This window comes from Ochotona princeps, chromosome 25, assembly GCF_030435755.1.
Source record: "Ochotona princeps isolate mOchPri1 chromosome 25, mOchPri1.hap1, whole genome shotgun sequence".
Classification (NCBI taxonomy): domain Eukaryota; kingdom Metazoa; phylum Chordata; class Mammalia; order Lagomorpha; family Ochotonidae; genus Ochotona; species Ochotona princeps.
In genome coordinates, this window is record NC_080856.1 from 19,866,480 (window position 1) to 19,891,297 (window position 24,818).

Below are 24,818 nucleotides of genomic sequence, written 5' to 3' on the forward strand. Positions count from 1 at the left end.
AGTGTCTCAGTCATCAACTGGAGCGACAGCTCTGAGTAGGGCTTCTTACCTGGTTTGGTTTTCCAGTTTCCCGTGATTATATGAGTGCCTTAGGGGACAAGGGGATTGTGAGCAAAACCCAAAAGAATTGTGTAGACTCAAATGTCAGCACAACTTTAGAATGCAAGGTAATATCACTTTGATACCCACATGGCACGCCACAGCACAAAGGGCGGGTGTTTTGTTTCTGCCCCAAACACAAACTGGCTTGGTTCATTACAGGCTGCAGGAACACATTTCTGTATAGAGAGTTTCAACATATCAACACAGTCCATGGCAGCATTTGAATTTGGAGATAACTGCTCAGAACTACAGGCTGTGATCAGAAGCAAAGGACCTGCCTCTATTTTTGCATAAAGCAGAGGACTCAGAAAATGAAAAAAAGAAGGTAATGTATTGTTCATTAGTATAATGAGGTCCTGCCTGGTGAATCCCAGGAATAAAGGGAAGGTAATTTGGGCATATAATCCCTTGGGCAGAAGTGTTAGTGAGTTCCGTAGCACAGACAATTCATTCTTGTAAACATCTTGTGCTAGTTAGTGTTAAAGCATGTAAGTTCTTTGACACAAGGGTCTACTGAACCTACCTCTTACTGGGTTCTGTAGACCCAGTTCTCATGCACCAGTAAGAGGTGGGTTCTATAGACCCTCTCCTTGAATCTGAGCTGGATTTAGTGACTTACCTGTATTCAATAAAATGCAGCAGGAACACAGCAGTGCATCTTTGGACACTAATTATAAAAGGTAGGCCATGATCATCTTGCTTATTGGAACACTAGCATTTGAAGCTCTGAGCTGCCCTACAGGGAGCCTCTACTCCGAGGCAGCTCAGCAAGAAGCTCAGCCACAAAGGAGAACATGTTTAGGTATTCTGACTGACTGCGGTACTTGAGATCTAAGCTTCAACCACTAATCATGTCAGTAAATATCATCCCTACCCTCCGCCAAGGATTCCAGAATCTTACCACTAAGTTACCCCACCAGGTACTGGGTCTTCTCAGTTGAGGCTCCCCCTCCCCCCGACCGATATTATGGGACAGAAATAAGCCATCTTTGCTATGCCTTGTCTGCAGTCTGACTGAGAGAGTAATTTTATACTTTGCAAAGGACAAAATTATAATGTTTGATTCTCAGCATGACACAACTATGCAGATTTGATTGACAGCATTATTACCCTATTTCACGGTTTGAGAAACAAAACAAATAGGGATTGAAGTTTACCTCCTGTAAGATGATCTAGTCAAGATGGGGCATGCTGACACGAAAATCTCCATCTCTGGACTCCCGAGTTTATGTTTTTCCTGTTGTTTCTCAGCTGGATACCGTGGCACTCCAGACAGTCTAAGGAAATCAAACAAGATACATACAGGATTTGTTTTTTTAAAAAATTTTTAAATTTTTTTTATTGGAAAGTCAGATTTATAGACAGAAGGAGAGACACAGAGAAAGATCTTCCATCTGCTGGTTCATTCTCTAAATTACCCCAACAGCCAGAGCTGAGCCGATCTGAAGCCAGGAGCTTCTTCTGGGTCTCCCATGCAGGTGCAGGGGTCCAAGGCTTTAGGCTGTCCTCCACTGTTTTCCAAGGCCACAGGCAGGGAGTTAGAAGGGAAGTGGAAGCAGCATGGATATAAACCAGCGCCCATACGGGATCCTGGCTTATGTAAGGCAAGGACTTTAGCCACTAGGCTACTGCACCAGGCCTTATGTACAGTATTTAAACACAAAGCATGCTGCTTGTTTCAGCAGCAGATATGTTAAATATAAGGTAGGAAAATGCTGAATAAATGGAAGCTAACTAGAATCAATAGTAAATGAAGGAGTTAGTCATCCTGTGGAGAATTATGTAAGATACAGTTGATCTGTAGATTGATGTTAATAAATAAAGCTATTGTTTAAAATGAAATTAATGAGAAGAAAATCTTGGAACTTTTGATACAGGCAAGTATTATGATAACATTAAAAGGGACTAAGCTATAAAAAGGAAAAAAGGCAAAGAACAATTTAAAAAACAGTCTACAGCCACCACCTTGAACGCACCTGATCTCATCTGATCTTGGAAGCTAAGCAGGGTTAGGCCTGGTTAGTACTTGGATGGGAGAATAATTTAAAAAGCAAAAAGAGAAAACCTGCCAGGGCGTTTCTGACCAGCGAAACAGCGCTGTGACTGGTGGGTGGCATTTTTCAGTCTACTTACAAGCATGTCCTGAGGGTAAGGACGAGTGCGTCAGACCACTCAGAATAGCTCAACAGGGTAGCTCCTTATGATCACTGTTGATCATGCTACATTTGCCAAGCTACCTTCTAACTTTCGTTCCCAAAGGCAACTTTCCTACTTGGACTGCACAATGAAGCTGATAATGCCGAAAAGGCTCATTTGCGAGGTTCCATTTTTTTTTTTTAACATGGAGGGATGCTAGCACTCAGATTTCCTTCAGTAACATCACACATAACTTCTCAATCCATCATTCCCAGCTCCCAGGATCACGGAAATGGAGTCGACATGCAAACATCCTGTTACAGACGTCAGAATTGGTCACTGGTGACCACTCCTCAAAAAAGCAAGCAAAAAGCTGCAGGACTCATTCAATGGTTGCTTTGGGGATGAACAGCACACCATGAGCAGCCCACAGTCATTTATGGAGTCCTTCCCACTCCTGCTTTCCTGTTCAGCTCAGTCCCCTTTTCAATAATCTAGTTTTTAACAGTGAAATAGTTTTAATTCCTTTCTGCGACTGAGCTTCTCAAAGAGAATCTGCATCTCCCAGTTGCTTTCATGTTTATATTATACAAAGAATGTTCTGGAATATCCTGTTCATGAAAGGCACAAAGTACATAAAATATTTTGAGTACTTTTCCTCAAAATAAAAACGCATTTTGAGGCTTCAGAGGTTTAGAATGCTATGTGCCTTCACATAGCACTGAGAGTACTCCACCGCTATTTGTTAAATGAATGAATCCAGAAAACGGAAAACACACCGTTAGAAAACATTTTATTCCTCATCGATGAAAGAAAAGCTTTTAAAATCCCATTTAGACACTAATGGCCAAAACATTTAAGGAAAGGGTACAAGCACCATACTGATAATTTGGCTGTTGCTAAACCTATTTCTACGGAGTTCTGTACAAATGTTCCAACCTTGAGGTTTAAGTCTTATTTTCTGGACACAGAGACACTGTGACGGCAATAATAAGTAGCATGGGCTTCCCCGCCTTTCTCCCTCTAGGATTTCAATTTCTCCAACAGCACCCGGCTCTTCTAGTAAACCCTACTTTAACATAACACACTGAGGACTGAGGTGGAGAGACCAAGAGGAAGCCGCAGCCATGGAAACCGCCGAGCTGAGGAAACGCGCCAGCCCGAGGGTGGTCGGAGGCCAACGAACCTTCTCCCGACGACGGCGCGAGGGCGCTCCTCGGTTACGTCACACAGCCCCGGATGACGTCACAACCGTGACACGCGGGTGACGCCGTTGCCGCGGCGACTTCTCGTCGTCTCCTCCCCCTTCCCCCGCCCTCCCGCTCAGCGTCCTTCCCCCAATCCCCTCAGGCTCGGCTGCGCCCGGGGCCGCAGGCCCGTACCTGAGGTGGCCCCGGCCCCCTCCCGCCCGCCGCGCCGCCCCGGCCGCCCCTCCCCGCGCCCCCCGCGCCTCCGCCCCCGCCTCCTCCCGCCCTCCGCCTCCCTTCCCCCTCCCCGCCCAGCCGCGGCCGCTGGGGCCCCGGCTCTCGGTTATAAGATGGCGGCGCTGAGCGGCGGCGGCGGCGCGGAGCAGGGCCAGGCTCTGTTCAACGGGGACATGGAGTCCGAGGCCGGCGCCGGCGCCGCGGCCTCTTCGGCTGCGGACCCTGCCATTCCCGAGGAGGTGAGTACCGGCGACACCCCGCCTAGTCCCTGCCGCGTCCGGGCTCGGCTGACTGGTGTTTATTTTAGGGGCCAAGAGGCGGCGGAGAGGGTTCTGGGGGTGCTCTCGGCCACCTTCTCCTGTCAGCTTCGCAGGGTGGGAGGTGGGCATCGCCCCCGCGTCCCTCTCCGTCACGCCGCTCCTCGCTACGTAAACACACACTATGGCCCAGGGGGTTTCCCTGGCCCCCAGCCGGGTTTTGGGGCGCCGGGCAGAGGTGATTGAGCGGGAGGCTATCAATAGGGGGCGAAACTCGGGGTTGGTCCGAGAAGGTCACAACTGGGTGAGCCATCCAGTCCTGCATCTCTTAGATGTTTTGGATGTATCGGGAGGGGGTCAGGTGGTGGTTCCTTGGAGGTGGACAGGAGGTGGGCTAGTGGCCGGGCCGGGACCCCCGGCCCCTGTTACTACCGTGTGTAATTCTGGTTCTGAGGGTGATGGGGTGCATCATTCCGTCTTTTCCCTGGTTGACCCCCCTGTTTTTCAGATCGCTGCCCCCACCCCAGTCCCTTCCACTTTTCTACCTGTTTGGTGATTTCTCTTGTTTTATGTGTACAGAGGATGCTTTCTGATTTGGTCTTTACTTTTTCGGCCGTAAATCTCTCGGGTTTGCGCTACCTTTCCCATGCCTCCATCTGGTCCAGCGTTCCTAAGATTTGAACGCCAGTCCCCTTCCCGTCTGCCGCTCCGTTCGTTATCCAGGTGTCGGACCTGCTCTGCTTTAGCCTGGGAGCCTTTTTGCCCTTCCCTTGCCCTGCTCCTCGTCCCGAGCCCATCTCCTTGTAGCCCTCACTGCCGAGCCTTATCTGTGGCTTCTCTCCAAAGTCCTGGACACTTTGGAGTTCTTTACTTTCTGAACCCCGAAGCTGTCAAGATTCTATCAGGTTTCCCTTGGGTCTTTCTGCAGTTGTTTTTTGGCTAGTCTTCCATTGTGCCTTCACAGGTCTTTATTCCTGCAACCAACCCCCAACCCCCAACCTTTATGGCTTTGATTGGTTTCTTTGTGTTGTCCTCCTTTTTGTCCTATTTTTTCCTTTCACTTTTTCCTGGTTTTAGTCTTTTCTCCTCTCAGCCTGTTTTTGTAGTATTCAGCCTCCTAATACCTTGTCAGATTGCTTTATTTACATACGCTGTCTAGTATTTAGTGTTGGGTAAAATGGTACACTGTTACTTTACAAATAATAGTATATGGTATGACTGCCTCACAGTTCTTGGCTAATTTGGTTTATTCTGATGACTTTGTTCAAAGTTTTGTTGCTTTCCTCATATGTAAGTCCTGTGTCCCGGTTCTCATTATGTCTCATTCTTTTTTTCTATTGATGCAGTTCTGGTTCATGCTTCAGCATCTTGGGAAACTCATATGATAGACTTGCTCAGTTGAGTGTTAGTTTGTTTAGACTGCTTTTAATCCTTTGAAGTGTTTTTAAATTTATTTAGATTCATTTGGAAGGCAGAGAGAGACCATTCCTCTACTGATTCACACTGCCGGCGTTCCGAATAGCAGTGTCTGGGCCAGGTGAAGCCAGGAGCCAAGAACTCAGCCGGGTCGCCTGTGTGGGTGGCAGGAACCCCAACACGTCACCTGCTGCCTCCGAGGGTGTGCAGGGGACAGAACTGCTGCTTGAACCAATACACTCTAGTTTTAGGAGTCAAGTGGTGTTTGAACCACTGCCCCGAATTACTGCCATTTCCCACCTTCTTAAATCGCCTGCATGTAATTCCCAAATGTGTTTTGTACCATCATTGGAGCTATTTTATCATCCCCCCCCCCCCCCCCGTCTTCTCAAAGCTAGTCTACTTTCCAGTTTGCATTTCTGCTTAGAAAGGTCTCCTCTAACATCTGTCCATTGTTGTTTTCTGACTTGGTTAGAGTCTAAGGAGAAAGAGCTTCTCTCCCATTTGCTAGTGTTTCTTTGTGCCTTAATTACCATTCATTCTGCCTTGTTCCCAGCTTTTGGTACTGGCTGAAGTTTCCTCTTCTGCACACCTCCACATTCCTTCTTATTTATAAACAGCTTTGTTCTGTTGACATGGAAATTTATTTTTAGGATACATTGTTTTTAATGGGTAAATACCAGGGGTCACATCTGCTGTCTGTTTTCTCCAGCAATTGGATATGTCTTTGTCTGAACAGGCACAGGTGCTCTGGCCTGTACTTTATAGTGCACATGTGATTTGGTTGGAATTTATCGATGTTTGAACATTACTGTGGAGTAGAAGAATGGATAAATGAACAGATAGGGGTTATGAAATTATTAGACTATTTTGCAACTTCATTCATTGTTATTAGAACAGTTTGCAACTCTGTAGAGAAAGATTTTGTTAAGCCCAATCTATCCTGCTATTTTCTTTGAAAGGGCAAGATTATTTGCTCCCTGAAATTTGAATTCAGCAGGTGAGATTTAGCGCCAGGGCTGTTTGTTAGCTATACTTCCTGGGCAGTTCTCAAGTGCCAGTGCTTCAGAAGCTCTTGAAGAGATGAATTTATTGTTGAATTGCCAAAAATTGGACAGCATAATCATAGCTGCTGAAACTATAAAGATATTTATAGCTAATTTTGTTTAGTTAACAACTTCCCCCCTCCACCCAGGATTTAGTGCTTATTGCTGAATTGTTCCTCCATATTTCAAAGTAAGAGCTAGTAATAAATGTATTTGACCAGGGATGATAAATAACATTTTTAAAAGGGTATCTTTTGTACATGTATCTGTATTATGGTGAAACAAATTCCTCCAGGAATACTTTTCAAGTTGATATTAATTTGGTTTAGTTCAGTGGAAAGTAAAATGTATTAAGGTATTTTAGTTGAACTGTCTTATATGTACTTACAAGGACATCTTATACTTGCCAGAAACATAGAAAGAAATGAATAATTTTTTCTTGTGTTTAATGGTGTCTCTGCAATTCTTTTTCATACTTTATCCTCTTCAGAAGTTCATCTGTTAGGCTTGCTTTTATGCGTATCGATTTGGTTACAATATTTGTTTTTTACCTTTAAATTTTTAAAAATTTACTTTTATTTATTTGAAAGGAGGGGGAGAGCAATAAGATACAATAGTAGTTTTTTTTTTTAAGATTTATTTTTATTGGAAAGGCAGATAGACAAGAGAAGGAGAGACAAAGATTTTTCGTCCACTGATTCACTTGCCAAGTGGTCGCATGGCTGCAGCTAATGCTGATATGAAACCTCCTCTGAGTCTCCCACGCAGGTGCAGGGTCCCAAAGACTGTTCTTTGCTGTTTTTTCCAGGCCACAAGCAGGGAGCTGGATGGAAAGTGGAGCAGCTGGTACATGAACTGGCACCCACGTAGGATCCTAGCACATGCAAGCCGAGGACTTTGCCGCTAGGCTATGCGCTGGGCCCAATAGTAGTTTTGTTTGAGAGGCAGAGAGAGGCACACAGCTCTCTTTAGTTCGCTGGTCTGGTTCTAAGAAGTCTGTAATGTCCTGGGCTCGACCAGGCAGAAGCTGGAAACTCGGCCCAGGTCTCCGGTGTGGGTGGCAGGACCATAGTCAGCGTTAGCTAAAATCAGAAGCCAGAGCTGGGACTTGAACCCAGTTACTGCAGTATGGGATAAGGGTGCCTTGACTGAGACCAAACACCCACCCACAGTGCATGTTTTCATGACTGTTATGCAGAGGGACATTTCAGTTGCACTAAAGAACTTTTAAATATAGAAGAAAGGCATGTTTATTATTGAAAAATTAGTAAAATATAAGTATAAAAAGTAAAAAAAATAATGCCACTAAGTTGTAATTATTATAAAATTTTAGTGTATGCTACATAACACTGCATACAATTTTGAAAAAAGAGAGAGGAGAGAAAGAAAGAACGATATCTTCCATCTGCTGGTTAACTTCCCAGATGGACATATTGGCCAGGGTTCAGGCAAGCCAATGCCAGGAGTCAGGAGCTTCATCTAGAGCTCCTGCATGGGTAGCCGATACTTGGGCCATTTTCTACTGCCTTTCCCAAGCCACACCAAGAGAGCTGAATCAGGAACATGACATAAACCTGCACCAATATGGAATGTTGGTGTTGCAGGCGGCAGTTTCACCTAATATCACATGACACCCCTGGTTTGCAGCTTTTGAAAATTTGATAATGTGGCAAAATTATTTGTATGTCATTAAATATGTTGTGATTTTAATAGATCATCTTTTGTGTATTATTCAATTTTCTTATTATAGCATCTTGGACATAGAATCTAAATTTTAGTGTCTCAAATTATGATAGAGGGAGGGCTTTTCACGTGATGGTTAAGATGCCCATATCCATACTGGAGCAGCTTGGATTGGTGCGTGCCTCCTGCTTGCTAACTCCATCTGCCTGATAATAATGTATGCCCTGGGAAATAGTATTGATGGCTCAAGTTTCTCTCTCTTTTTCTCTTGAAAGGCAGAGAGAGAGAAAGACAATTCCATTTACTGGCTCACTCCCCAAATGGCCAGAGAGAGAGAGAAAACCTTCCATCCACTGGCTCTCAAATGGCCACACAGCCAGGTCTGGGCCAGGTTGGTGCCAGGATCCAGGAGCCAGAAACTCCTTCCAGGTTTTCCATGTGGGTGTGGGAGCCCAAGTGCTTGGACTGTCTTCTGCTATTTTTCCCAGGCATATTAGCAGAGAGCTGGATTAGAATCAGAATAGCTGATACTTAATGATACTTAGGTACTCTGAAATGGAATACTGACATCAGAAGTGGCAGCTTAATCCATTGTGCTACAGCTGCTGGCTCCTGGATTGAGTTTCTGGGTCTCTCAGCTTCTGCCTGGCTCAGTCCAGGCTATTGTGGACATTAATGAAGTAGAGAAATGATGAGAGCCGTCTGATTCTCTCTACCTCTCAAACAAGTTTTAAAAGTTAGAATTCTAGTGAGGGAACAAAATTCATATTCTCTTGTTATATTTTATGTGTATGTATATGTGTGTTGTGTTTAAAATTTATTAATTGAAAAGCAAACAGAGAAAGCAAGACACAGAGAATCTTTCATCTGCTGGTTCACTTCTTACATGGCCACAGGTAGTTGGAGCTGGGCCATCCAAAGCTAAGACTCAAGAGCTTCTTCCTGGTCTCCCAAAGTGTGTGCTGTGGTCCAAGCACTTGGACTGTCTTCCGCTGTTTTCGCCAGGCACATTAACAGGAACATTAGCCCTCATATTTGTATTTTGTACATGCTCCAAATAGGACAAATGACAAGGGCTTATTAAATATTTATTAACTGAATGTACTTATACTTTTGGAATTGTTCCCCTGATCACTTATGCATGAATTTAAAAATTAAGCTTACCTTTTAAGTCTATTTTTCATAAACTTTTTGAAGTACTCCTGAATTTCTTTGATGTAATTTTCTCTAACCATATAGAATGATATGGTGTATGGTATGTTATGATCATGTGGTATGATGAATATATTTTTAAAATATGTATAATCATCATGTGTTATTAACCATTGTGCTGTTTCTGTAGAAGGAAGTTTCTTACAATTGCATTACAATAATAATTGTTTTGCTGTTAAGATCTCTTTCTGCCAATCTTAGTTAAACTGTATAATTATATAATGCATTGACTAGGGAATATTCTAGGATAGACACTCTTTTTAATGAGATCCAGTGTATTAAAATACATCTTTGTAAAACCATGCCAAGTAGGAGAAGTGATATTCCTATAAGGTAGTTGCATGTGCAATTCTGGCTATTGCTATGAATGCATGTTTATATACATTCCAAAGTTCACTTTAGGGGGAAAAAATAAGTGTTTGGTTTGATATTTGTATGTTCCCTTTTTGTATTACCTTTGTTTACTCCCCTTGATGAATTTACTCTTGTTGTTTAGGAAATTATGTGACAATTGTATTTTCAGCAATCTAGATGAGAAGGGAATGTTGGTCGGGGTGTGTGAATCCTTTAATGCACTACATTTGAGCAGGAATTTCAATTGTGTTTGGATAACAGGCTAGAAAGATTATATTAGGATAGCAGGTTAGAACAGTCTGATGTTTTTTATTTTTCTGTTTTTTGCTCTCCAATGTGGAACCTGTGTTCTGCCAGTGATGGGGAGGAATGTTAGGAATGGGGAGTAAGACCTGAATCTTGCCCTCTTGTAAAACAGGCCACTTTTCCCCTTTTGTCCATAAAATTATCTTCTCTCTTGGAACTGCAGGAGGTATTATTTCTTTTATAGTTTAATAGTAACTCTTTCATACTTTTGATATTAACTTAGTTGAGTACTTAGTGAACATTTTATGTCATAATCCTCACAATAATGAAAACTAGTATGTTCTGATTTTCTATATATTTCTGCCTCAGATTTATCATTAAGATGAACCTTTTTAAATCAATAGTTCTTACTAAATTTTATTTTCCTTTGAAGTTAAATCGTTTTAAGTCCTTTAATCCTTCTTTTTGTGTATTCACTTATATTGGTCATTTTGTAAAGTCAGAATAAGAGATAGTGAAAGAACTAAGTTCACAAATTGGTAGGCTGCTTTGATACTCCTCTGTTATTAAACAATGCTTTCTTAATCATAGTGTTATATAGATTAGCTTCATGTTAGTTGTAAGCAAAAATTATTATTTTTTTTCATTCCTTCTATAAATATTTTGTAATAGCATTTGACATGTCTGGGGAGGCAGTTTTTAATTTTTGTTTCTTTGGCTACCAACTTAATTTAGTATCATACTTAATTAACATGATAGTCTGAAGAAATACTTAATACAGCCTCCTCTCTTAAACAATTATTTTTTTCCCTCCCTGTACTCTCTGAGATTATTTTGGCTTCTCTTTGACTTTTTTTCTCTTGGGCTTAAAAAATGTTATTCTTGCACCTTTCCATGTCAAGAGTATGCATATAAAGGAAAATTGATGTTCAGTAACTTTACATTCCTTTCTGGGCCTTTGGAATGCCCTTGAAACAGAATTTTAAAATTGCTTTGAATTCAGTTAATATTCTGCCTTCTGGAAGCTCTATGACATCAAATGAAACATCATTTTCATTTTTGTACTGTAGCTGTAGTTATTGACAGTGCTTTTGGGGCAAATGTACTGTAAGACCATGTTTTCAAATTACCTCTGAACTCTAGGACAGTTTTATTCCTGCTTTTTTTGAAGATTTATTTATTTTTATTACAAAGTCAGGTATACAGCAGATATACAGAGAGGAGGAGAGACAGAGAGGAAGATCTTCCGTCGTTTATTCACTCCCCGAGTGAGCGCAACGGTTGGTGCTACGCCGATCCGAAGCTGGGAGCCAGGAGCTCTTCCGGGTCTCCCACGCGGGTGCAGGGTCCCAAGGCATTGAGCCGTCCTCAACTGCTTCTGGGACAGTTTTAGAAAACACTACTACTATAAGAAATCCTTAAAAGAAAAAATTGTTTCGATGTATGTATTGAGACAGTTCTTTCTATAATTTTTTTATCTATACCTTTAAAAAAAAAGATTTATTTATTTGAAAGAGAGATGAAGAGAGAGAAAAATCTTCCATCTTCTGGTTCTTCCTCTAATGGCCACAATTGCCAGGACGGAGCCAGGAGGAAACCAGGAGCCAGGAGCTTCTTCCAGGTCTCCCATGTGAGTCATAGGGGACCAACCACTTGGACCATCCTCTGCTGTTTTTTGCCAGGCTGTTGGCGGGGAACTGGGTTGGAAATGCAGCAGCCAGGGCATGAGTTGGTGCCCATGGGAGATGCTCATGTTGCCGCTGGTGGCTTTACCTGTTGCGCCACAGTGCTGGCCACTCATCTGTAGCTTCTGTGACAAAACTTAGTATATGGGTACTCGGACAGTTAGTGAAAGTGAGTGACATTCTTTTAGCTATGAAAGACTAGTTTTCTGTTCTATTTAGTTTTTTTTTTTAGCTAGTTGTAAGAATTAGTTTACTAGATTGATTTCTACATTGGTTGGAGTAGGCAGTTTCAAAATACTGTTTTGGGGTTTTAATGACCTTTCGAGGTTGTACTAATATTCTGTTTATTGCCTCTATATCTTAACTATTAAAGTTCTTAATTTACTGCCTTACATGGTTTATTTGAAAAAAGAGCAGGATGGAAGGAGAAATTTTAGAGCTGTTACATTGAAGAGAGGTTTCTACTGACCTGACATCTCCTCAAATGTTACAATTCATGTAGAAATTTTAGAAAAGATTTGTTTGTTTGAAAGGCAGAACATGTAAGAGAGAGGGAGAGACATGCAGACTGAGGAATGTTCTACCCACTTGTTCACTCCTCAAATGGCTGCGACTTTCACGTGTGAACGTGACTGCAGCCAGGATTCTAAGACTCCATCCTGGTCTCTCACATGAGTGATAGGGCTCAATTATGTGGGCCCTCATCCTTTGACCCCTCGGAGCATCAGCAGGAATGCTGGAACAGAAGCAGAACTGAGACCTGAGGTGGCACTGTGACGTGGAATGCTGGCAGTGCAGTGACTGCTTAACCTTCTGCACATAATACTAACAATTTACAAAATTCAACTAAAGCTTGTGTGAGCAGCTGAAACAGGTCAGAAACAAGGAGTCAGGAGATTCCTTTGAATCTCCCACACAGATGCAGGACCAAAGCACTTGGGACATCCTGTGCTGCTCTCCCACACATATTGGTGGTGAGCTGTCAGGCTCAAGCAGCCAGACTCAGAGTCCATCTGGGATACTGCTACTGTACATGAACAGTGCCATTTTTTTAAAATAAGAGTCCAAGTGATAACTTTTAAGCACTGTGGGCCATAAGACCCTTGTCAACAGTACACTTCAAAAGTACACAAGGCCCCAGCACGGTAGCCTAGTAGCTAAGGTCCTTGCCTTGCATGCATCGGGATCCCATATGGGTGCCAGTTTGTGTCCCAGAGGCTCAGCTTCCAGCACAGCTCCCTGCTTGTGGCCTGGGAAAGCAGTCGAAGATGACCCAAAGCCTTGGGAGCCTGCAACCCCATGGGAGATCCAGAAGAAGCTCCTGGTTCCTGGATTCGGATCAACTCAGCTCTGGCTGTTGCAGCCACTTGGGGTGTGAACCAGCAGACAGATCTTCCTCCCTGTCCTCTTCTCTGCATATCTACCTTTTCAACAACAACAAATAAATAAATAAATCGTATTTTAAAAGTACACTAAAACTGCATGGAGTATGCACATCCTTTAATTAGTGTTCCTTGTACTCTGCAACACCATGGACAAGTTTTACGTGTAATCAACTTTGATTTTTTTCCTGACCACTTAAAAATGTAAAAGTCAGAGCTGGCGTGGCATGGCAGATTGGGCCATCATGGACATCCCATATGGGCACAGTTTTAAGAACTGGCTGCTCTGCTTCTGATCCAACTCCCTGCTGAGGCATCTGGAAGGGCACTTGCACCCATGTGGGAGACCTGAGGCTCCAGGCTCCTACCCTCAGCCTGCCACAGCCCTGATTGTTGTGGCCATGTGGGGGTGAACCAGTAGACGGAGAACCAATCTGTCTCCCTTTCCCCACCCTCCCCCATGTGTAACTGTCTCTTCAATAAATAAAGAGATCTCTTTATTTAAAAAAGAAAAGTAAAAGTCATTCTGTGAGCCGTACAGATTCAGATGGTGGCCAAATTTAGTTCATAGATTAGTTTTCTGTCCCCTAGTGGCCGCAGTGGCCGAGCTGCACCAATGTGAAGCCAGGAGCTCTTCTGGGTCTCCCATGCGGGTGCAGGGAGCCAAGGCTTTGGGCTGTCCTCGACTGCTTTCCCAGGCCACAGGCAGGGAGCTGGAAGGGAAGCAGGGCTGCCAGGATTAGAACCAGCGCCCTTATGGGATACTGGTGCATTCAAGACGAGGACTTGAGCTGCTAGACCACCATGCTGGGCCCCGATTTTTAAAGAATTTTTTGTGTTACTAAACTTTTGGAAGAAAAGGATCTATAATTTTTTTTTCTGTTTTTAAAAATTTATTAATACAGGGCCCAGTGTGGTAGCCTAGTGGCTAAAGTCCTCGCCTTGAACACACTGGGATCCCATATGGGTGCCGGTTCTAATCCTGGGCTGAGCTAAGCTGGGCTGAGCTAAGCTGCAGAACCCATGGGTGTGCTCAAGAACTGAATGGGATGTGGGCTTGGCCAGGTAAGTCACAGCGGAGGCTGACACACACAGAACCTGGGCCTGATGGGGGTTTTTGGGGATTGCTGCGGTTAGGCCACTGCACCCACTGATATTTGTGAGGACCAGGTCTCTGGTGGGCTGGAGGGACTGGGCCGAAGCCCCGTCACTTTTTGTGAGATATGGGGCTGAGGTGGAACTGACCAAGCTGCATCCACCAGTATATGCTTTGACTGGCGCAGGTGACAGGCCACACTAGTTGGCACATGTAAGAGTCCAGTCTGAGGTCACCTCAGATGAGGTTTCTTGGGGTACTGCAGTACTGGACTGCTTGACTCAGACCTTGGCCACAGGGAAAAATCACAGGATGTGTGGTCAGACCTTTGGGTACATGTGTCAGGATCGGGTCTCTTCAGTTGCTGATGCCTGTGTAGTGGACAGCATGTCCAGATGCACACAGAAAATCTGATGACCAGCTCATCTAGGCCAGCAGGGGACAGCAGCTGCTTCCTCAGAGGATGGAGAGCAGAACAGGTTGGACCATTCTTCTGGCAAGGTTTATAGTATATTCCTGGCTCTGTGGATGCACTGAGGTGGACTTTGTCAACCAGTAGACCTTGGGAAGATTTTCTCAACCCTGGAACAACAAAACAGGGCTATTGAAACCACCCAAGTAGCACACTTGGAATACTCTTCCAAGGCATCATCAGATGACCACCCCCATCCCAGGTACTGATGTAGATTGACAGCAAAGAGCTGCTCCCTCCCCTGCCTCCCCTGGGAACAGGAGAGAAAAACAAAGACTGAAATATGTGTCCCTTCCACCTTCCTCCATACCTGACCTGTCCCACCCTACTGAGAGGCCCACATGGGCATTCATGCCTCTCAACCATATAAACAATATTAAAAATAAAATACTTTTCATTGAAAAAAACTAAAACAGCATGTCTTATTATACTTTTATTATTTAAGATATTAAGACTGCCCAAGAGGGAAAAATAGTCTTTAAAGAATTTTACTAAAACCGATTTTTATTTGTTTGAAAAGCAGAAATAAGCAACACAGAGATCTTCATGTTTGCTGGGCACTCCCCAAATGTTGACAACATACGTTACTGGGTCAGGCCAAAGGCAGGTACCTGAAACTCAGTCTCGGTCTCCGCTGGGGTGGAGGTCACCCAGTGCAGGACCCTGGATACTTCCTCCCGAGGGTGTGCGTGCAAGGAGCTGGAGTGGAGGTTGGATGTAGGCTTCTTAAGCCTTGTTGTAACCACTGGACAAAGTTCCTGCCTATTTTGTTTACGTCGAGAAAGCTTGTGTTTTATATCCTTGCAATACATAACCTTTAAATTCATAATACCAGCAAAGTTTGGCTTCTATTTTTAGAATAGCCCTACTGAAATAAAGTTTCAGATTGCTTGAATTAGTCATTTACTTGCCTTTGAATATTTTAAAACAGTTTTAACATATTGCTTCAGCTTATTCCTCCATTGATCTGAAATTTTTAAACTGTAGTTTCTGTGTTACAACATTTATTTTGCAAATAAGTTTCTATTTGAGCTTGAATATGTATTTTAATGTTAAAGAGGATTATTAACAACCAGCAGTAAGTTTCTAAATATTTATAGAACTTACACATTAGGTTTTGTTTGTCACTTGGAAAGGTTATCCCTTCTTCTGTTTTAAGATTATATTTTCTCGAACTGTTTCGTGTAACTTGAGGGAAGAACATTTATTAATTTGAGAGTCTTAAATAGGTATGTCTATTTTAAAGAGTTCTTGTTAGCGTAACTTCTGGTAATGTGCTATGAAGGTAATTTAATTCTTGTTACAAAAATGTGTTACTTTTTCAGTGAATAGCAATTACTGCCTTTATGACCTTTTTCTACTGTAAAAAGTTAAGATACAATTGTTAATTACTCTAAGTAACTCAGGATTGGATTTTTAAAAATTCATTTATATTACTCTGCTTTTATGGTAGTATTGTGAGAACTTCATATACAGAAGAGATTACGATTTGGTGTAGTCCTTATTTCTATTTTAGGACTGCTAAATGTGTTCATTTCTCCTTAGTTTTGACATGATTGCCTCTGAAAGTGATGATATTCCATGCTTATATTCTTCTTGTACATACTTTTGCATGTGAGCAGTCAGGTCACTGACTCTCGTAAGTTTGATTACTTGTAGGAGTTCAGGTCAGTGGTCAGTGCTTGCTTTTTTTTTTTTTTTCTAGTATATCTTGATTCTCACACTCCCAGCGCCCTGCCACCCCTTCCTGCACTGCCCTTTTGAGTAGTCTAAATGTATTAGAAAGTCATAGGAGTGGCATTAGAATAAATTGAAAATGTATGAAAAGCCTTCACAAAATTATAGTAGTGTTATTTTTTTTTCTGATGATTTTCAAGACAAAAGATAAATATATTGGGGCTGGTGTGTTGGTGTTGCAGGCCAAGTGTCTGCCTGTGGCACTGGCATCCCATAGGGTGCTGGTTCAAGTCCCAGCTACTCAACTTCTAATCCAGCTCCCTGCATGGGAAAGCAGCAGAGGCTAGTGCTAATGCGGGGCGCCCTTTACATACATGGGAGACCCAGAAGACGCTCCTGACTCCCAGCATTGGGCCAGCCCAATACTGGCCATTGTGCCATTTGAGGAGTTAATCAGCTCTTGGGTGATTCTAAAATTTTTGTTTTAGAAATCTTTTCCCCCCGTTAGGTATGTGCAAGGATGGACATTTAACACAAAGGTTAAGTAAGCACTTGGGATATCCACCTGCCCTCTTAGAGTGTATGTGTATTTTCTCATTGTTTAAAAATATATGTCTTGGGCCCGGCGGCGTGGCCTAGCAGCTAAAGTCCTCGCCTTGAATGCGCCAGGATTTTTAAAAGTTTTGAAAAATGTATTTGAAAGAGCTACAGAGAGAGGGTGGCAGGGAGGTTAGAGATAATCCATGTACTGTTTCACTCCAAATGGCTGCAGTGGCTGGAGTTGGGCCAGGAGGTGGGTCATAAATGGAGGGGCTGGAACATGAGCTGATGCCCATCTAGGATGCCCACACTGCACAGAGGTAGCTTAGCTTGGTGTACCACAGCACCAACCCCATTTGAAATGAATTTTTCTTGTTACAAAGATGGGGAAAGGGAGCATTTTGGGGGGGGGGGGATTATTTATTTGAAAGGCAAAATTATGGAGAAGTGTGACAGAGAAGAGAGATAGTCTTCCATCTGCTGGTTCGTTGCCAAAATGGCCGTGGTGCCCATGGCCGGGTCAGGTCAAAATTAGGTGCTTGGAACTCCAACCAAGTCTTTCATATGAATGGCAGGGCACATGGGCTTGGTCATCCTCTACTTTCCAAAGTGCATTAGCGGAGCTGGCAGAGAGAACCACTGTTACTATTTAGTAAGCCTGGACCAGGGGAGTCAGTTATCCTGCAATGATGAGGATAGTGCACATTTTAGAGTTTTTCCAAATGATTGCATGTCTTAAAATGACATGGTGGGTCTTGATGGTTTAGGTGAGAAAAGCGATCATCATGATCTGAGTCCACTTGAAAAATATTCTGCATATAAAATGCTTTTAATATCTAAAATTTAGATATTCATCTATCATTTATTGGAGAAATAGTGAAGTTTACATTTAGAATTTTATTTTTTCTCTTTTTATAGTTTTCTCTTGCAGGTGGAATTTCATCAGTTGTTTATCACTACTTTAGAAAAGACATACAATTTATGACAGCACTGCCTGTACATATTTATGACCTAAGGACTCTTCCTTTCAGTGTGCAGTGGTCATTGTCATGGCCACAGTGAGCGGTTTAGATGCAAGCCACTCTCATTATGTTTATTGAAATAATGGTATATACTTCAAATTGGTAATACAGTATGGTATTGCAATTTTTAAAATTGTACTTAGGTAGATTATCTTTGATGTCACAGCATAGTTACCATGCCGAGAGTATTATGAAGTAATTGTTACAAAAAAGAGAAATTATTTCTATTTTAAGTAATTAATGTACCGCTTATTCAGGTGAACCTGTTTGATGAAAACCAAAACTCTTTGAAACATTCTTTCTTTAAAAAATCTAAATGAAAAGCTAAAAATAAATTAGAGAGCTGTTTGATCAAATTCTAGGAAAAGGCAGGTCTCCAGAGAAACAGGTAGAGCATGCAGTAGCTTTTACCTTAAAGAATTTTGTCTATACAAATATGAACTTTGGCTTTGTTGAACTTCATGGGATGAAGAGGACAAAAGTCAAGCCTGGAGTTCATCTGAAGAGTCAGAAAGGGTAGTAACTTACTTTTAAATGAGACTCCACGGTCTCCCTCAGGAGGTCAAGAGCGTAACAGCTAAACTGTCTACCCACCTTCGTACCCAGGGAATTCTGGGAAGGTTCAATAGAGCAGGAAGGAAAAGAGAAAATTAAGAAAATGTTTTCACATTGTCACCACTGTTATAACTCTTGAGTTTAGCTTAGGTTTGTGCTGTATGAATGGTTCAAGGATTCTTGAGCCATTTATCAAAGCTCCTGGTTCCAGGCTAATAACATTTCCCAAGGCCTGGAGACAAATCTTGTGTGAAGAAATACCCTTCCTTTTCAGGGAATTGCTACAATATTTCAGACAGTGGACAGCATGTTATCAGAAGTAACCACACATGGTAATAGAAGTACACATACACACGGAGTATGAATTTCAAAACTTTATTTGAAAGGCAGAAAGAGACCTTCCATCTATTGGTGCACATCCAGATGCCAGTAACAGCTGGGCCTGGGGTGGGCTGAACTCGGGAACCGAGGAACTCAGAGCTCCATCTGGGGTCTCCCTGTTGACATTAGGGACCCACGTACTTGGGCCATTCTCTGCTGCCTTTCAGGCATATTGGCAGGAAGGTCTACAGCCAATACTCTGATGCAGATGCAGACATCCTACGTTGTAGCACTATGTCACAGTGCCCGTCCCTTTGAGCCAACTTAAACTTAGACTGACTTGTTATCCCACATCTGAATAGCGTGTAGTTTAAGGCACTAACAAGAATGCAATAGAGTAACATGAATTCGGTTGTTAATAACGCAACAATAAACTTCAAGTGCTGTGAAGTTTGGGCAACTAAATAAATAATTTCAAAAGTGGTGAAGTTATCAACACTTTACAAACTTTTATGGACACAGTATCTAAAATGAATCAACGATTTACAAATGAATAATTTAAGAAGGGAGGAGATAATGTTAAAGACTGGAGAAGCACAGCATATCAGTTGATGCATTGAAAATTAATCTTATCTGTTCCCTAATTGAAGAGCACTGGCTCTTAATAGTACAATAGCCAATATCATATGTGCTTCTGTTTTTTTCAGCTTACGCAATTCTGATTAGAAACTTTAAATGGATCAAATTGAGCTCAGTGGATACCATATTGTTTCACCTAACTCAGCTGCAGACGGTGCAGAGATTTCAGTGAAATTTAAATGAAATGGGGCCCGGCGGCATGGCCTAGCGGCTAAAGTCCTCACCTTGAACGCCCCGGGATCCCATATGGGCGCCGGTTCTAATCCTGGCAGCTCCACTTCCCATCCAGCTCCCTGCCTGTGGCCTGGGAAAGCAGTCGAGGACGGCCCAATGCATTAGGACCCTGCACCCGTGTGGGAGACCTGGAGGAAGAGGTTCCTGGTTCCCGGCTTCGGATCGGCGCAGCACCGGCCCGTTGCGGGTCACTTGGGGAGTGAATCATCGGACGGGAGATCTTCCTCTCTGTCTCTTCTCCTCTCTGTATATCTGACTTTGTAATAAAATAAATAAATAAAAAAAGAAATTGAAATGAAATTGAAATGACAACGTCCTGAAAGCTTCAAAAAGCTGGAATAGGAGAGAAAATGTGGATTTACCAGCAGAGACCAGAAGACAAAACACAACCCCAGTAGTAGCTACGAAGAAGTGAAAGTGGACCTGCCCAAACAAGATACTGGTCAATGTCAGAGGTCATGGCAGCACACTTTTTTTTTTTAACTGCTTAATGCATTTTACTTGCTGTCTTTCTGGAAGACCAGAGAATGATACTGACTGCTTGTAAGGAGAATGCATGAAGAAAATATGCCAGAACCTTGACAGAAAAATCCCTGACAGTCCTCTCTCACAGCAGTGCTCCTTCTCAGTCCTCTTACTAAACAAGAGAGTAGTCCTGATTTGGCTTCTTCAGATTTCCTTTTTTTTTTTTTCCAATCATAAAAATAAATAGTTGGAGTCTGGCTCTGTGATTAGGCTTCTCCTAATCCCATATATGCAGAAACCTCATAGTAAGTTTTCTAAAAAGAAAAGGATAATTATCAGGCATGTTTTTCCCCCCATTCTTTTTGATGTTTGACAATTTGGCAGAACTTAATAGGAAATCAACTATCTTTTTTTAAGGTTTATTTTACATTTTTTTTTTATTGAAAAGGCAGAGCTACAGAGAGAATGCAAGATAGGGAAGTCTTCCATCTGCTGGTTCACTGCCCAAATGGCCACAGCAGCCAGAGCTGAGCCAGTCCAAAACCAGGAATCCCACATGTGTGCAGGGTCCCAAAGACCTGAGCCGTTCTCTGCTGCTCTCCCAGGCCACAACCAGGGAGCTGGACTGGAAGTGGAGCCGCCTGGACACAAAACAGCATCGACACGGGATGCTGGCAGCACAGGTGGAGGCATAGCCGACTACAGCACAGCACTGACCCTCAGACATGTTTTCAAATGACCTTCTGAATAAGAAATAGCAGAGAGAAGGGAATCCACAGAGTCCCTGAATTTGTAGTATCAGGTGGACTTAAGAAAATTGGTGTTTAAAGATGTGAAAACAAGTTTGAAGTGACCAAGAAACAATATAAAGTGACTAAATAGATTAGAAATTACAGAAGTGAAAATTACTGTTTGCAAATACTCTAAAGGAAAGATTTAATAGATCATAACCTGTCTCAGGAAAGAATTGATTCCGTGGAAGATGAGACGGAAGAAACTTTCCAGAATGCAACACTAAGAGTGAAAGATGAAAATATTAAAGATACATTAAGAAATGTGAAAGGTAGAGGTATAATGTATTTAATCAGACCTCAGGAAATAGAATGAATAGTAGTTATAGTAATGGGAAAGGAAGGAAAAGGTGGAAACATTGCTTAGGGAAACTTGTAAAGATCTTGGAGCCTATTTCACAGAAAAAATAAAATAAAATAGAAATCAGATACTCTAGGATTACAAATGGAGGGAGGGGGAAGATACTAGTTCGGTATAGTCCTTGCTCACTGTGTGATATCAGTGAGACATTCAAATATTGATGCCCAAGAGACAACTGAAAATACAGGATTGATAGTACAGTTCAGAGAGCAGCCTGACTTCTCAAAGAACAGATTTAGCTTAATGGCAAGATATTGATTTTAAGTAAGAAGAGACAATTAAGTTACCAAAAGGAGAAAGCTAAAATTCAAAGTGGTAGCATATCAGAGGAAAGAAGTGTGTGTGTGTACGCATGAGTGTGCTTGTGAGGGCCTGCACCTGTGTGTGCATCGTGTGTGTGCATATGTGTGTGCGTGTTTCCAGTCGGAGATGACCTATAAGAGAAGGAGGGGGGGAGAGAGGATGAGAATGAAAGGGTGAGATAAGATAGAGGAGAGAGATTGTGCTCTTTTAGAAAACTAAACTAGGATGCTGTTAGCACCTAGAAATAGAAGTGAGAGAAAGATATATTTGAGCTCCATAGTAAAGATATTTAACAGAGGAAAAAATTGTGTTACTGTGGAGAATATTCAGCTGAATGCGGTACAGCATTTCTCATGGATGATTTCTTATGGGGTAAGAATTGAAACCAGGTTCAGTTGACACCAAATTCTGACCTTATTCATATTAAACAACAATTTCAATTCCTTTGTGCTCCAGTCTATAGTAACCACTATTGTACTTTCCATTGCTAGTTGTTGTCTATTCTAGATAGAAATCATACAAGATTTGTCCTTTTGTATCTGTCTTATTTCACTTTTTTCACCATGCTTGCAAGGGCTGTCCATGTTGCAGCATATCTGAGAACCTCTTTCCTTTATATGGCTGAGTAATACTTCATTCTGTGTACATACTGCATTTTTATTCATCTGTTGATGGACATTTGAATTATTTCTACCTGTGGCTATTATGAATAATCTTTTTTTTTAAAGATTTATTTTTATTACAAAGTCAGACAAACAGAGAGGAGGAGAGACAGAGGGGAAGATCTTCCGTCTGATAATTCACTCCCCAAGTAAGCTGCAACGGGCCGGTGCACACCGATCTGATGCCGGGAACCAGGAACCTCTTCCGGGTCTCCCACGTGGGTGCAGGGTCCCAAAGCCTTGGGCCGTCCTTGACTGCTTTCCCAGGCCACAAGCAGGGAGCTGGATGGGAAGTGGAGCTGCCAGGATTAGAACCGGCGGCCATATGGGATCCCGGGGCGTTCAAGGCCAGAACTTTAGCTGCTAGGCCACTCCGCCGGGCCCTATTATGAATAATCTTGCAGTGAACATTAGTGTGCAAATAGTGGTTCAAGTCCCTGTTTCAGTTTTATTTGGAAATATACTTAGAACTATTGGGTCACATAGCAATTTCATGTTTGCTTTTTAGGAAATTGCTAAACTATTTTCCTACGTGAGTTGAACCAGGTTACGGCCACACATACAATACATAAAGGATATTCATTTTTTCTTCCATTTTTCCATATCCTAGTCAATTTTTTTATTATAAACATCCTAGGCAAATATGAAGTGTTAGCTCATTGTGGTATTGATTGCATATCCCTAATGGCTAAAAAGTTTTTATTGGGTAGAACAAAAGGTGGGTAGTGGTTATAATACTGTAGTATTCTAAATATTTAAGGATTGTACACACATGCATGATTAGAGGCAATAACACTTGTGTCCTATGCATTTTACCATGCTTGTTAAAATAAAGAAAAACGGGCTCGGCGGCGTGGCCTAGCGGCTAAAGTCCTCATCTTGAACGCCCCGGGATCCCATATGGCCGCCGGTTCTAATCCCGGCAGCTCCACTTCCCATCCAGCTCCCTGCTTGTGGTCTGGGAAAGCAGTCAAGGACGGCCCAAGGCTTTGGGACCCTGCACCCGCGTGGGAGACCCGGAAGAGGTTCCAGGTTCCCGGCTTCGGATCGGCGCAGCACCGGCCCGTTGCGGGTCACTTGGGAAATGAACCAATAGACAGAAGATCTTCCTCTCTGTCTCTCCTCCTCTCTGTATATCCGGCTTTCCAATAATAATAATAAAATCTTAAAAAAAATAAAGAAAAACACTGAATGATTCTATAAGGTAGTAAAAACTTATTTATCAGTAATGAGTGTAGAAGAGAAAAAAAATCAGAAATTTCAGCCAGAAAAACAGTAAGTTCCAGAGGCTTGTAAGTCATTCAAAATACACAAGAAATATGAATTGGGGGTTAGTTGTAACATTAAAGAGCTAGAGCATACCTTGAACTAGGGGTACAGAGGGTGGTAGTGCTGCTGGGACTTCTGCCCATCCATCTGTGAAGCTGGTAGTACAGACTTCACAGCACTAAAGTCTCACAGCCTTGCTGGCTGGACAAAACAGCACTAAAAGGAAAGCTTCCCTGTCTCCTTTGCCTTCCAAACTATGGAAATCGATCTGACAGAGTCTAAAAGGCAGGTGGCTTTTAGCAAATGTACTGTATTTCATCATTTTTAAAGATGTTAAAGTATGAAAAATCTGAAAATTGTAGCTCATTTTACGATCAATAGCATTCATGACTAACATAGTATTTTATGTTGGAGATACAAAAATAAAAGCTGCTGAACCTTAGAATCAATGACAACTTAAATTCAATGTAAAATTTTAGCTTTTTAACTGCTTCAAATTTAAAAGTACAACATATGTTCTATTCAGGTAAAACTTCACATCCAGGCATTTAATCTATCCAGACTTTGTGAGTACTGTGGAATACGAGGCTGAAACTTTCCCAATTGTCCAGATCACTTATTTTGAAAGACTTTGTTTTTTCATTAATCTCCAGCCTGTATCTGTTATGTAGTAAGTAATCCGTAGGAACCGGTTTTCTTCTGTTCTAGCATCAGTCTACTCTTGACAGTGTTTCAGTTCCTATATTTTATAATAAAAATCAGTAACTGATAAAGTAAGCACTCTCATCCTATTTTCTTTGAGTGTCTTGGATAGTTTGGGGCCTTTCTTAATCTTCAAAAGAGTTTCAGGAAGAACTTTTTAGTTTCAATTAAAAAAAAAGAGCAACCAAACAATCCCCTTATTTATCTATCTTTCTGTCTATCTACTGGAAAGGCAGATTTATAAAGAAACAGAAAGGAAGCTATTTTGTCTGCTGGTTCACTCCCAAAGTGATTGCAGTGACTGGAGCTGAACCAATCTGAAACCAGGAGCCAGGAGCGTTTTCTGGGTCTCCCACATGGGTGCAGGGTCCCAAGGCTTTGGGCCACCCTCTTCCCGAGGCCAGAATCAGGGAGCTGGATGGCAAGTAGAGCAGCCAGGACACGAACCTGTATAGGATCCTAGCACATGCAAGGCAAGGATTTAGCAACTGAGCCCAAGAAATACCCTTTTAATGTTGTCACTTAGATTATGTCAAATATATGTGTAAATCCAGTTGGTGAGAATATTTATACAATATTTAGTGAATATGGCATTTTGTACTAATTATTTTGCCTTTTATATTTATTTCAATAAGATGCTGGAAGTCTAACCAATTTTAGATTTATTACTTGGTGCATGATATTGCTGCATGCCACTGTGAATAGAACGGCTTTAGACTTACTTATTTGCTGCTCATATATAAGTATGGTAGTAAAAATGATTTTT

The 24,818-nt window shown here is 42.2% G+C and overlaps 1 protein-coding gene and 1 long non-coding RNA gene across 6 annotated transcripts in view; one reads left to right on the forward strand and one right to left on the reverse strand.

The window, feature by feature from the left end:
- The window catches only part of LOC131483387 (uncharacterized), an 89,600-nt gene extending 84,998 nt beyond the window's left edge, over nt 1–4,602 (reverse strand). Inside the window, exons 1-2 of one of the 2 annotated variants that reach the window (XR_009247630.1) lie at nt 4,465–4,602; nt 1,260–1,379 (exon numbers count right to left, since the gene is read on the reverse strand). This is a non-coding gene — a long non-coding RNA (uncharacterized LOC131483387). Of the gene's footprint in view, nt 1–1,259; nt 1,380–2,974; nt 3,572–4,464 lie in introns of those variants that run through there. The other variant, XR_009247629.1, reaches the window with a different exon arrangement.
- Nucleotides 3,570–24,818, forward strand: part of BRAF (B-Raf proto-oncogene, serine/threonine kinase) — a 130,812-nt gene continuing 109,563 nt past the window's right edge. For 2 of the 4 annotated variants that reach the window (XM_058681373.1, XM_058681374.1), the window contains exon 1: nt 3,611–3,901. In XM_058681373.1, coding sequence (XP_058537356.1) covers nt 3,776–3,901 — 126 coding nt within the window. In that variant the 5' untranslated portion in view covers nt 3,611–3,775. Of the gene's footprint in view, nt 3,902–24,818 lie in introns of all 4 variants that reach the window. The other 2 variants (XM_004594353.3, XM_058681375.1) reach the window with 2 other exon arrangements.